The sequence below is a fragment of the Pinus tabuliformis genome, chromosome X, assembly GCF_031772625.1.
Source record: "Pinus tabuliformis cultivar Carrire ecotype Pingquan chromosome X, CPIR1, whole genome shotgun sequence".
Taxonomy (NCBI): domain Eukaryota; kingdom Viridiplantae; phylum Streptophyta; class Pinopsida; order Pinales; family Pinaceae; genus Pinus; species Pinus tabuliformis.
Genome location: NC_142308.1, coordinates 670,460,924 through 670,473,619, shown reverse-complemented (window position 1 = coordinate 670,473,619; position 12,696 = coordinate 670,460,924). Strand labels below are relative to the sequence as shown.

The 12,696-nt window shown below is 41.4% G+C and overlaps 1 protein-coding gene across 1 annotated transcript in view; it reads right to left on the bottom strand.

The window, feature by feature from the left end:
* LOC149141744 (uncharacterized) overlaps positions 1-5,003 on the bottom strand; it is a 58,821-nt gene extending 53,818 nt beyond the window's left edge. Inside the window, exons 1-2 of the mRNA XM_089451318.1 lie at positions 3,670-5,003; positions 2,124-3,041 (exon numbers count right to left, since the gene is read on the bottom strand). Coding sequence (XP_089307444.1) covers positions 2,124-3,041; positions 3,670-5,003 — 2,252 coding nt within the window. The remainder of the gene's footprint in view (positions 1-2,123; positions 3,042-3,669) is intronic.
* Positions 5,004-12,696: the final 7,693 nt, after the last annotated feature.

The following is a 12,696-nucleotide window of genomic DNA, read 5'->3' as shown; positions in this document are numbered from 1 at the left end:
TTGATCTGAAGGAAGAGTTTTAGCTCCAAAGAGTTAGAAAGAGGAGGCCAAAATTAGTCTCTAGGAGGTTGCGCAAAGCCTCAAGTGAGTAGTTCGATTTGGCTGAAGGGGAGGATGTTTTCAATTTCAGAGGCCATGAAGATTATCTAGAGGGTCAGAGAAGCATTTCCCCAGTCAGCAACAAGTAAGACGACTTGATTGATTGCAATTCCAGACCAAGCGTGTGAGGGTATGTGCTAGGGTGACGCAGGGTCTATGCAGAACATGTGGATGAATTTATTTTCAAAGGCAGTGAGGTGCCAAGATTTTTTGGAGAGAGGGTAAAATCCCTTAGTATATTTTCGCCAGTATTTCTCTTGGGTAGAATCACCAGTTTGGCGACATTTGATTGTACTCAATTTTTTTGCTGCATAATAACAATATAAACCCTCAATCGCTGCAACCGGTTTTCCCACATTGGGTTTTTCTAGGGACTTTTGTCCAAAATAGCACTGTCACAATTTTTGTGTGTGTTGGCATTTCTCAGTTTCCAGTGCTTTTATTTTCCACAATATTTTATTTGTGAAGATTGCAGTGTGATTAATTCGTTGTTTTTTTTCCCCCTGGAAAAATCGTAATATTTCATTATACTTTGAAAAATTACATATTGTAGATGCATTGAGATGCATATGCTAGAGTCTGTCAACCTGATGGCTCAGCAAAATAGATATCAAAATTATCAGCATAGTTTACCAGTTCATCACACAGGATGATCGATTAGGTCCTTTTGTTTTATATACATATTGCCACGCAGGGCCATTTTATATACTTTCTGTCCAAAAAGTAATCAAAAAACTGTACAATTACTTCAAAATTTATATCAGATATTCAGTTCATGGGCTGTCCGCCCTGTGGTAATGAGGGTCTATGTATGGCCGATGATAATATTGAAATGCATTAGACCCTCGCTGCTCCTGGATCATCCACTCTCCTCGGGGTAGTGACGTGGCCGCCTTGGATAGTTCGTCGGCACTGCTGTTGTGTTCCCTGTAAATATGATTACAAGTAATATCATTAAAATGTACCTTCATAATATTTATTTCATCCAATATATTGCTGAGTGTGTGAGTGTGGCAAGCAGTTGTAGCATTAAACCAGTCTATGATGATCTTCGAATCGCCGAAAATATGAATGTTCATGCAATTATGACCCAATGAGAAATGCATGAGGTGACGAAGTGTAATGAGCTCGGCAAAATTGTTTGAGCCAGTCCCCAAACCCATTCGGACTTTATAGTAGTGTTGTTCGCTCATGTAGAGGATAAATCCGCCCCCGCATCCCTGCTGTTGGGCTGCGCCATCAAAAAATGCCCATGGGGTATTTTTATCTATGTGAGGTGGGTCGCGAGGCCTTCGGGCTCGAGGTTGGGGTGGTTCCGGCATATCATTGTAAGCTGATATAATCTGTGCATATGTGTGCGGCCAGCTTACATTTTTGCCATCAAATATGGTTCGGTTCCGTGCCAACCATAGTTGCCAGCTGATAATAAGAGGGAGGCTCTGTATTTTGGATCCCTTGTGCCGGTGGTACCAATCTTCCCAAGCCCTGTTCAAATCGTCACCCTCCCAGGTGCCCGTGAATTGAATCGCAGATGATATGTTTTGCCATAGTTCCGTCAGGGCAGTACACTTCAGAAAGAGGTGTGTTGTCGATTCAACAACGTTTTTACACAGCGAACACCAGGTAGGCCCGTGGATGGCACGATGCATGAGATTTTCCCCGGTGGGGACTTTGTTTTTAGTATGCACCAGAAGAATAATTTGGCCCGGGGTGGCGCTGTGAGTTTCCAAATAGCCTTCCACCAGAAAGTTATCAAGTCAGGAACTTTGTGTGATATCAGCACTTGGTAGCCCCCCTTTGGAGTATATATACCGCTGTCTGATTGGTGCCAAATGAGTTCATCCGGTCCCTCTTTTATCCTAATGTGTGATTCGTGAAGAGCTGTAATATATTCATTCCATTCATGGTGCCAGCATTGGGGCAGATTGATTTGATGTGCGGATTTCCATCGTTGAGTGAGTATGGTGGTATTGAGAGGATCCGCAATGTTGGCTATGACCTTGATGTCTTGGGAGTGTATATACTGTATAAGATTCCTGGTTAAACGATGTCTTCCACCGCTCCCAATCCAAGGATCAATACCAATGCGAGCCGACTGTCCATTATTTATTCTCCAAATCAGATTGTCCCTGATGAGAGGCAGTGAATGAAGAAGTGCCTTCCAGACTGTTGAGATGCCAGTTTTGGGCCAATTTGGGAGTCGAATCCATTCCATGATATTCATTGGCCAAACGTATTTATGATATGATATGCTAGTCCAAAGATTTTGTCCCGTGAGCAATGTCCACCCCATTTTGGCAGCAAGTGCCTGAGCGAAGAGAGGCAGGTCTTTTAAGCCCCAGCCTCCCCATTTCTTTGGCAAAGCTATCCTATTCCAGGCCACCCAGGCAAATATCCTCTTGTCTTGGTTCCCATTCCATAGAAATCTGTTGCAGATTTGGTGAAGTCTGGCCAAGATGTTTCTAGGTATCCAAGCAAGTGCCATCCAATAAACAGGAGTGGCCTCAAGGACAGATTTTACCAGAACAAGTCTACCGGCTCTTGATAAGTATCTGTGACTCCAAATTTTTAGCCTCTTCTCCAATTTTGATACGAGCCAAGTCCAATCAGCAATCTTCTCACTGACAGGCTTGATCCAGTATCCCAGGTATTTTAGTCCCCGATCCAGAAGGGTGATGCCATAAGGAAACAGACGGTGCGCATATTGGGACTCATGAATGGAAGTGCGGGTGAATATGATGGAGGATTTTGAGTGGTTTGCTAACATGCCAGTGGCAGATGAGAAGAGGGATAGGATCTTTGAGAAGGAGCGGGAATCCCTGATACTGCCATCAAGAAAAATAATAACGTCATCCACAAACAGGAGGTGGGTGAGATAACAATCATCTGATATCTTAAGACCACCAAGATCACCATCCCTCTTAGCTGATGCAATCAACTGACTGAGGCCATCCATGACTATCAAAAATAGAAGAGGAGACAGGGGGCAGCCTTGTCTGAGTCCTCTTTCAGAATGGAAGAAATGAGATGCAGACCCGTTAATGAGCACACTGAAGGTTGGAGTGGTAATACAAGCCATGATCCATGTGATGAAGTTGTGGGGGAAACCCAAGTGGATAAGGAGCATCTTAATATATAGCCAACTGACACGGTCAAAAGCCTTTGCCAGGTCGATCTTTAGGGTGATGGCCTTTTGGTGTTTGGTCCAGATGGAGTGGATGGCTTCCTGGGCCGAGCCAATAGCTTCATGGATCTGGCGGTGTTCAAGAAAAGCAAATTGTTGAGGAGCAATATGACGTGACAGGATAGGGCGGAGACGATTAGCAATGATCTTGGAGATGATCTTATAGAGACAATTGCAGAGTGAGATGGGTCTGTAATCATCGAAGGAGGATGGGGAGTCCGATTTGGGTATGAGGGCTATAAATGTCGAGTTGATGGCATTATACATTGTTCCATACCCGACATTCCTCCACTACCCTTAGCAGATCATGGCTGAGCAGCTCATAGAAAGCAAGGTAGAATTCGATGGTCCAACCATCCGGACCTGGGCTTTTATCCTTTTTGAACCATTTCAAAGTGCCCTCAAGCTCCCCAGGAGTCACAGGATCAAAGAGAGCCTCTGCTTCATCCCCATTTACAAACCTGGGGAAATGACCAGCAATATTTATAATGTCAGCAAGAGTCGAGCCTGGAGGGTTTTTATAAAGATTCCTGAAGTGTGATGATCCCAGGTGAGAGAGCTTGCTAAATGTATCAGCCACACCTCCTTCCGGATTCGGCATGCTCCATATAGTATTAGCGACTTTCCTGCCCTGTGCATAATTGTGAAAAAACCGTGTGTTGTCATCCCCTGCCTTTAACCATATAGCTCTGCTTCGAAGACGAATAGATTCCTCTCTGTCTTTTAATATCTGTGACTTCTGTCTTTCAAGCTCCACCAGGTGAGATTTATCTTCAGCAGTGACAAACCCCAAACCTCTTTCATCCATTAGGGTGCAGAGCTCAGTTTCTATGTGCAGAAGAGCCGAATTTTCCTTCTGATACTTCTCTTTGGCCCATTTGATGGATAGGTGCTTTAGCTGGGCTAGATTGGAGCAAAATCCTTTTGCTAATGAGTCTGATCTGTCAATCGGATTCATAGCCCAAAAATCCGAGACCATCCGAATATAAGATGGGTCCTGTAGCCATATGTGATTAAATTTGAAGGGGGCTTTTGGTTTTTGTATAGGACCCGAGATCTCCAAGTATACAGGGGAGTGGTCCGATATGCCACCAGCTCCAACCCATTGTTTGTAGTGATGCAGTTGCTGAATAAGGGATCCTTTCATGATAAATCTGTCAAGTCTGCGCGCAAGGGCCGCCTCGCCCACCCTTCTGTTCCGCCATGTGGGTAGAGGTTTGTTCATAGGGACATCTATCAGATTGTGTCTTTCTAGTAGATCAGTCATAAAGCCAGTGATCGAGTCGACCTGAGCCATGGATCCCCAAGATTCACCATAGCCCAGAGAAAAATTGAGGTCACCTCCAATGATGATATTCTCCTTAGATAAAATAGAAAGTCCAAGCAGATGTTGCCAGAACTGCTCCCTTTGCTGACAAGGACCATAGATGTTTATAACCCGAAGGCTGGTCCCCAGCTCTGCTGAAAATAGGTCAATACCCATATACCCCCGACCTCCCCAGGATGCTATTACTCTGATGGATTTGGGGTTGTACCCAATAGCAAGACCTCCAGATCGCCCAGTAGAGTCTATGGCCGAAAAAATCCACCCCGGGCACATAGAGGTTAAGGAATCAGAGATGAGATCGGCCGGGCCAAGAGTCTCTTGAAGTAGTATGATGTCAATAGGAATAATCTCAAAAAGTCTCCGCAGGGCTAGTTTCTTTGAGGCACTAGCCATGCCCCTGCAATTAAAGGTGAGGCATTTCATGGGGGAATGCTGGAAGGGCGTTCGCTGCTCTAAGAACCCCGTCAAGAGTAGATTGACGGCCAGAGGCTACTTCAACTCCAGCACGTTGGATAGCCTTAGATAGGTCAGATTTTCTCCCCCGAGATGTCAAGGGGGTTGATCCAGGAATGGCAAGACCCAAACCAGCAAAATGCAAAGGGGAATCCCGGGTTATAATGCGAGGACGAAGGTTATAGTGATGAGACTTTGACCCCCGAGATGAAGAGGGAGAAGAGGAGGGCGAGGATAGGGAGTGCAGAGAGGGGGCAGGTGGAGCCATGACAGGAGAGGATGGCAAAGTGCATTGTGCAACAGATATAGACGGTACATGCATGGAGGAGCAGAGAGTAATACAAGAGAAAGGAGGAGAGAGAGATGTACCCGAAGCTTTGGCGGCTTCTGCTGCTGCCCGTGATCTGGTGACTGGCGGCGAGGGAGAGTTGTGAGTCGCAACCGCTGCCTGTTGAGATATATTGACCGAGGGCGCAGGACCAGGTGCAGGAGTGCGCTGATTTGCCTGTAATACAGTCTTGGTGGGTACAGTAGGTGCTATGGGGGTATCTTCTGCCTTCTTGTTGAGGGGGCAGTCCTTGAATAGGTGCCCAACCTTGTGGCATCGACGACATCGAAAAGGAACCCCCTCGTAATCCAAAATCTGAACCCTGGTGTAGTTTCCCCAATGCAGAGTGATTTTCTCCTCCAGCCCCTCGCGGGTATCCAAATGTACTAGTATGCGAGCAAGGGTTCTGTTCCTTGATTCCACGAAGGTTTTATCATGATCAAGATATGTCCCCAGAGCATTCCCTATTCGAACGAATACCTCCTCACACCAGTATTGTAGAGGAAGACCAGGCAGGCGTACCCATAATGGACCAGCCCCAATTTGTTCTCTCTCGGGATCAAAGAGAGGGCTCCATCTCTTTAGCAGGACCGGTGCCATCTCAATGTGCCAGTATCTGCCGAGCACCAAGTCTGTGTAGGCCTCTTTTGCAAAGTGAAGAGCAAACCAACCTCTAGGTAAAACTTGTACCTCTGGTAATTCATGGAGTACGCCTCCCCAGATTTCCTTGACCCATAGCGTGAGTCGAGCAGCCGAATACGCCCTTCCACGAACATGACCAACCAGTATAGTGCGAGCCATGGTAGCTGCTTCCCCAATGGCAGAGGTTTCACCAAACCGGATCGAGATGTCCTTTGAGGTTGATTTTACGCACTTTGATTTCCTTTTCCGCGAACGAGGTGCAGATGGGTGGTCTGCAAGAGGATCCGGTGTGCCGGCCGGGGGTGTAGATCTAACCCTAACCGTCGGAGTCTCAAAACATCCTGATGGCGAGTGGAGTGAACCAGATGGGTTAGGGACCACCGGGGGAAGGGGATCAGCAGTAGTCTCGGCGAGGAAGGAAGTGCCGGGCGGATTTGGGTCGAAAGGGGGCGACGAAGGCGCGACAGTAGAAAGGATGTGTAGGGTTCCAGGGGACAGTGGGGGTGTATCCAGAGCCGATGATGGCAGTGTGTTGTGCCCTACTGAGAGCGATGCCGACTGGTGATCCGGTAAGGTAACCACCGGAGAGGTGTTAGGCGGAAATAGATCTGACTGTAGACCAGGACCGGCTTCCGAAAATGCGAAATAAGGGCCACCAAATATAATGCGGTCGGGATGGGGGTCTTCGGTGTAGTCTACCTCCTCCAATTCCATTGCTTCTCCCAATATACCTGCAGAGGAAGACATCCTGAAAACGACAGATGGCCGGGAAACGGGATAGGTAACAGATAACCGTCGGCTAAGGGTACGCGGGCAGTAATGGTAGTGGGCTGCAGTGATGGCCTGCGGTTATCCGGTTCCCTGCGGTAATAGACGAGGGTTATCCAAAACCCCCATTAATTCATTGTTGCTGTAGCAATAAAATACATAATCAATTTTACAGTTAGAAGAATTAATTCTAGTTCCCGCAATAGAAATTTCGTAGAAATTTTCACAATATTCCTGCTGCAAATTGTTAGAAAATCAGAAAGGAAGAAATATTCTCTTATATTGATAATTACTTGCGATATTCTTGTAGACTTATTATCTTCTCTTTATGTTCTTCTTTTATCTTTGTTTTATCAAGCAATAATCAAATCAAAACATGAAGATCAACGACACCAGATGTAGGCACTCAACCATCGCTAAACCCCTTTCTAGAGGAAAGCCTAGTCAAACTCTTACACTAATCAAATTGAGATAGACCAAGACCTTAGACCTGACAAAAGAATCTTCTCACTCCACCAAGTTAGCCCTCAAACTGTCCTTCCAAACTCCAAAGATCACCTACAACAATATTGCATCAATGAGAAAATTTCGGCCTAACTATTCAGAATTTTGATCCAGCTACAATATTGCAATTTCTACCCTTCTAGCAAACCAAAAACTTCACACGTGTGGTAGTAGAGAGAGAAATTTCAACTTCTATTGCTTGACAAAGACTTCCTTCTCCTTCACTAGGTTTTCTTCTTCCTTCTTTGAATTTCACACCCTTTTTCTACTTCTAGCTACTACAGATTGAACTTGAGTGTGTATGTTCCAAATGAGGTTGAGTTGCTTCTATTTATACTGTTTCCATGAGGTTGAATTCCTTTGATGAGACCGACTTGTCCTTCTTTGAGGCCGACTTGGTGGAGACCTATTTTAGGTAAAAATAAATTTCTTTCCTGAGTAATAAAGCCCAATAAGGGTTTGTTACATAATGACAAGGACACGAACTCTTGACACAAACCCTAGAAACATGCAATAGAAGATTTTACCTATTAACCATTGAACCAAACATGAAACCCATGTTTTAATAAGTCAATTTCTTTTTATAATAAAATTTCAAATACATTACATCATGACTCAAGTACAATTATGAAGATTGACACTAGTTATATTTTTCAACACTCCCTCTTAACTAGGGAGGTATTCATAATTACATATATATAAAGGTACATGGAAGATCTCAAAATGATATACTCTATGAAGAGTCACATCACACGAAGTGCTACAAATTAGATACCTGACCAGGGTACTCTAATCGGGTGGGACTAACGTGTACTCAAGCTTTAGCCACTCTAGGTACTATTAGGCTTCTAAGCTCTAACACCAACCCATGCAGTCTAAGACATACCTTGAGTTGTTCTTTAACAAACCTTTTAGGACATCAATTCTTGAAGGGCTTCCCAACAAAAGTTCTTTCATGATTCAAGTCTTTCCTTTGAAATTTAAAGTCTCCTCCATAACCTTTGTGTATTCTGCAAGCTTTCCTAACCAAGGAAAATATATAAAAAAAGGTTATTATTATACAATACGAACAAATCTTGACATGAGAAAACCAAACATGAAATATGAAATAGAGAACAATATACTTATCTTTTGGTAGAGTGGCGAAGGCTCCCTCTTAATCTAGTCTTTCTGAGGGATATCCAAAAATGTTCTAACAAGATATATTATATCTACAATCTCTAGAAATCAAAACATAAAAAGAAAACATTACAAAACTTAGAGTAAAAGGATATGCAAGGGACAATATCCCTAAGAGACTTTAGCAAATAAGTCTTTGACTTCAGATTCTTCAGTCTTGTTTTTCTTGGGTGGGGCTTCATCGACAACATTTGCATGTTCTCTTTCTATTTTCTTATTTCTTGGATTCTTAGGACATTGACTTTTGTAGTGTCCCATCTTATGACAATTATAACATTATGACAATTATAACATTCAATCTTTGATAGTTCAACCTGTTTATTTGGTCCTTTGAACTTCTTGTATGTTCCCTTCTTGTGATGAGTAGAGTACGCATTAGAAGTGTTGTTTTCTTCATCCTCCTTCTTGTTGCTTCCCAACAAGCTACATGCTTCTTTTCTATTGCATGCATTCCACATTTGTTCAAAGGTTGGTGTGTCTTTCCAACTGCTAATTCCTGATGCAAAAGAGCTCCAAGATTTTGGTAGACTTAGTAGTGCAACAATCACAAGTTCTTTCTCTGGTACAACTTCATCTATAGCTTGGAGTTCATCTCTTATTCTAGAGATCTTTACAAAATAAGATGACACAGTGTCATCTTTTGTCATCTTTATTGTTCTTAATTCATTCTTGAGACTAGCTATTTGACCAATGTTCTTGATGGTAAACTTGGAGAGGGCTTCATACATTTCTTATGCAAAGTCTATATTGGGTATGTATGGGATTAGATTGTCCTTTACTCCATCTACTATAAGATTCATGGACAAGATATTAGTTTCCCTCTACCTTTCCTTTCCTACAACGTCTGTAGGTTTCTTAACTTTTCCTTGAACAAGATCCAAAACTTCATGTTTAGGAAGAATAATATCTATCTTCTTCTTCCACATCTTGTAGTTGGAGGCTCCTTCTAGCTTATTTTTAGACTTCATTGTCACGTCTTATTTTCTTGATATAGATAGTAGGCCTTCCTCTTCTTATATGGTCCTTCTTTTGTTCCTTCCTCCTTAACCCTACTTTCAATACACCTTCAAGTTGCCTTTTTTTTCCTCCTTCACCTTAGCCCTAATACCATGTTAGAAAATCTGAAAGGCAGAAAGAATTTCTTATATTGATAATTACTTGTGATATTCTTGTAGACATATTATCTTCTCTTTATGTTCATCTTTTATCTTTGTTTTATAAAGAAATCATCAAATCGAAACATGAAGATCAATGACACCAGATGTAGGCACTCAGCCATCGCTAAAACTCTTTTCTAGGGGAATACCCAGTCAAACTCTTCCACTAATGAAATTGAGATAGACCAAGACTTAGACTTGACAAAAAACTCTTCTCACTCCACTAAGTGAACCTCAAATTGTCCTTCCAAAATCCAAAGATCACCTACAACAATATTGCATCAATACTGCATCAATGACAAAATTCCGGCCTAGCTACTTCAAATTTTGGCCCAAAGACTTCAGAATTTCGACCCCACTACAGTACTACAACTTCGGCTCTTCCAGCAACCTAGAAACTTCACACGTGTGGTAGTAGGGAGAGAAATTTTGACTTCTATTGCTTGACAAAGACTTCCTTCTCCTTCGCTAGGTTTTCTTCTTCCTTGAATTTCACACCCTTTTTCTGCTTCCAACTACTGTAGATCGAACTTGAGTGTGTGTGTTCCAAATGAGGTCGAGTTGCTTCTATTTATATTGCTTCTATGAGGTCGACTTGTCCATCCTTGAGGTCAACTTGGTGGAGGAGGCCTAGAAGACTTATTTTACATAGAAATAAATTTCGTTCTTGACTAATAAAGCCCAAGAAGGTTTGTTATATAATGACAAGGACAAGGACTCTTGACACAAACCCTAGAAGCCTGCAATGGAGGCTTTTACCTATTAACCATTGACACAAGCATGAAACACATACTTTAATAAGTCAATTTCATTTTATAATAAAACATCAAATACATTACATCATGACTCAAGTACAATCATGAAGACCGACACTAGTTACATTTTTCAACACAAATGAGTCCCAGAATTTAGGTAAACCATTTAGTGTTGTAGTCACTAGTTTCTTAGGAATGATTTCATCAATCACTTGAAGTTGATCTCTCAATTGAGAAATCTTCATAAAATATGAAGCTATAGTGACATTCCTTGTCATTATGATATCACAAAGCTCATTCTTCAAACTCATGGCTTAACCAATATTGTTGATAGTATATAGACCAACTAGGGCATCATACATTTTCTTTGTAGAGTCAAGATTTATGATGTATGGAATCAAATGATCTTCGACATAATCTACAATAATACTTCTAGATATAATGTCATCTTTCTCAAATTTTGAATTCTCTTCATCCTTTTCAGGTTTAGTGATCTTTCCCTTCACAATATCCAAGAGGTCCTCCTTTGCAAGAAGAAGATCAATTCTTGTTTTCCAAACACTAAATTCTGTAGCTTCCCTCTAATTTGTTTTCTGCTATGGGAAGCCATAGTCATAGACAAGCAAATAGATAGGTTTTCCTCGACTTTGATCTCTTACCAAAGCTTCTTCAAGAGTGATCTCAATGTCCTTGTCACCAAAGCTCTAATACCATGTTGAGTTTTCAAGTGCAATAGATATAAACAAAATATTTCTATAATACTGATAATTACTTTTAATGATATAAATCTTCTTTTAATAATTTCAGTTTATCATCAAGTAATTACACTTCAAAAATTCAACCATAAAAACATAAATATAGTAGAGATCACAATTCACAAAGAAAACACAAGATTTACCCTGGGAAAACCCACTAAGGGGAAAAAACCCAACAACCTTTTTCTTAGAGACATTTTTCAGTTCAATAAGAGATACATCTAATGTTGCTAGTCAACTATGAGGTCAAATTGACCAACTTAGCATATGGCCAAACTTGGTCCACAACCCTCAAGTCAAACTACCTAACAACTTTGGCCCTGCGACTACCCAAAATTTCGGCCTGTCCAAAAACCACTGCCCATAATTTCACATGTGCGAGGTCTAGAAAGAGAAATGCGAGCTAGAGAGAGAGAGAGAGACGTACGAGGTCTAGAAAGAGAAATGCGAGCTAGAGAGAGAGAGAGACGTACGAGGTCTAGAAAGAGAAATGCGAGCTAGAGAGAGAGAGACGTACAAGGTCTAAAAAGAGAAATGCGAGCTAGAGAGAGAGAGAGAGATCTTCGTCCTTCTTGTCCTTTGCTTGGATGCCCATAAAATTCTTTCTTATGTGTGTTGAATGGTGTCTTTGTGGAGGAGGTCGAATTCTTTTATATAGTGTTCTGTCTTCGCGAATGGGTGTGTCTCTTCGCTAGGTCCGACTTGACTATTTTTGGAGCCAAAAATTCAAAATTCAAATTTCAAAATTTCCTCTTTTAAATCTGACATGAAGAACATGTCTTACATAAATCCTTTTAGGGCTAAATAATCAAAATGACATGAAGAACATGTCTTACAAATTCTTTATACATTACAAAGGTTAAAACATACATTATGAAGATCGGCCATAGCTACAAAAATTCAACACACCAACCCCTTTATCAGGTTTTTCCAGCCATATTCATTGAAGTTTCACCCTAGAGATTGTAAGTCAATCTAATCTTTTAAACATCAAACTATTTCTTAGACCACTTAATAGAAATTTTGTTCTCCGTAATTGTACTGTTTACCAACCTAATAATTTTAATGTCCCTTTAAATATCATTTTACAGAATCTGAATAAAAAGCATAGGCAAATCATCATAATTTAACAAATCATAATTGGATTTCAGCCTCTCTCTAAGATCTCCGCAATGGTCAACCCTTTTGTTCTTGCTAACTTTATACTCTATATGGTTTAAACTTTAGTTATTTTTCAAGAAAATTAATGTTTTAATGCACACTTACATTCAAAGCAATTTATCAATTTTAAAGTAGGCTTGAGTGGAGCTGAAACTCCTAGCTTTAATTGACTTTTACGATCTCTATTGTTGTCGAAACATAAACGGGAATATGTCACTATTCACAGTATGCGGGCTAGTCCATGGATTTATCCCATCATGATTTCTTGTCGTATAAAATTGCATGCAAAAGTGTTCTCCAGTCCATCCATTTATGTAGCCAAGTTGATGGGAAAGTCCCCATATAATTGTTAATTCAAAACATTGTCCTTTATTTTAATGTAAA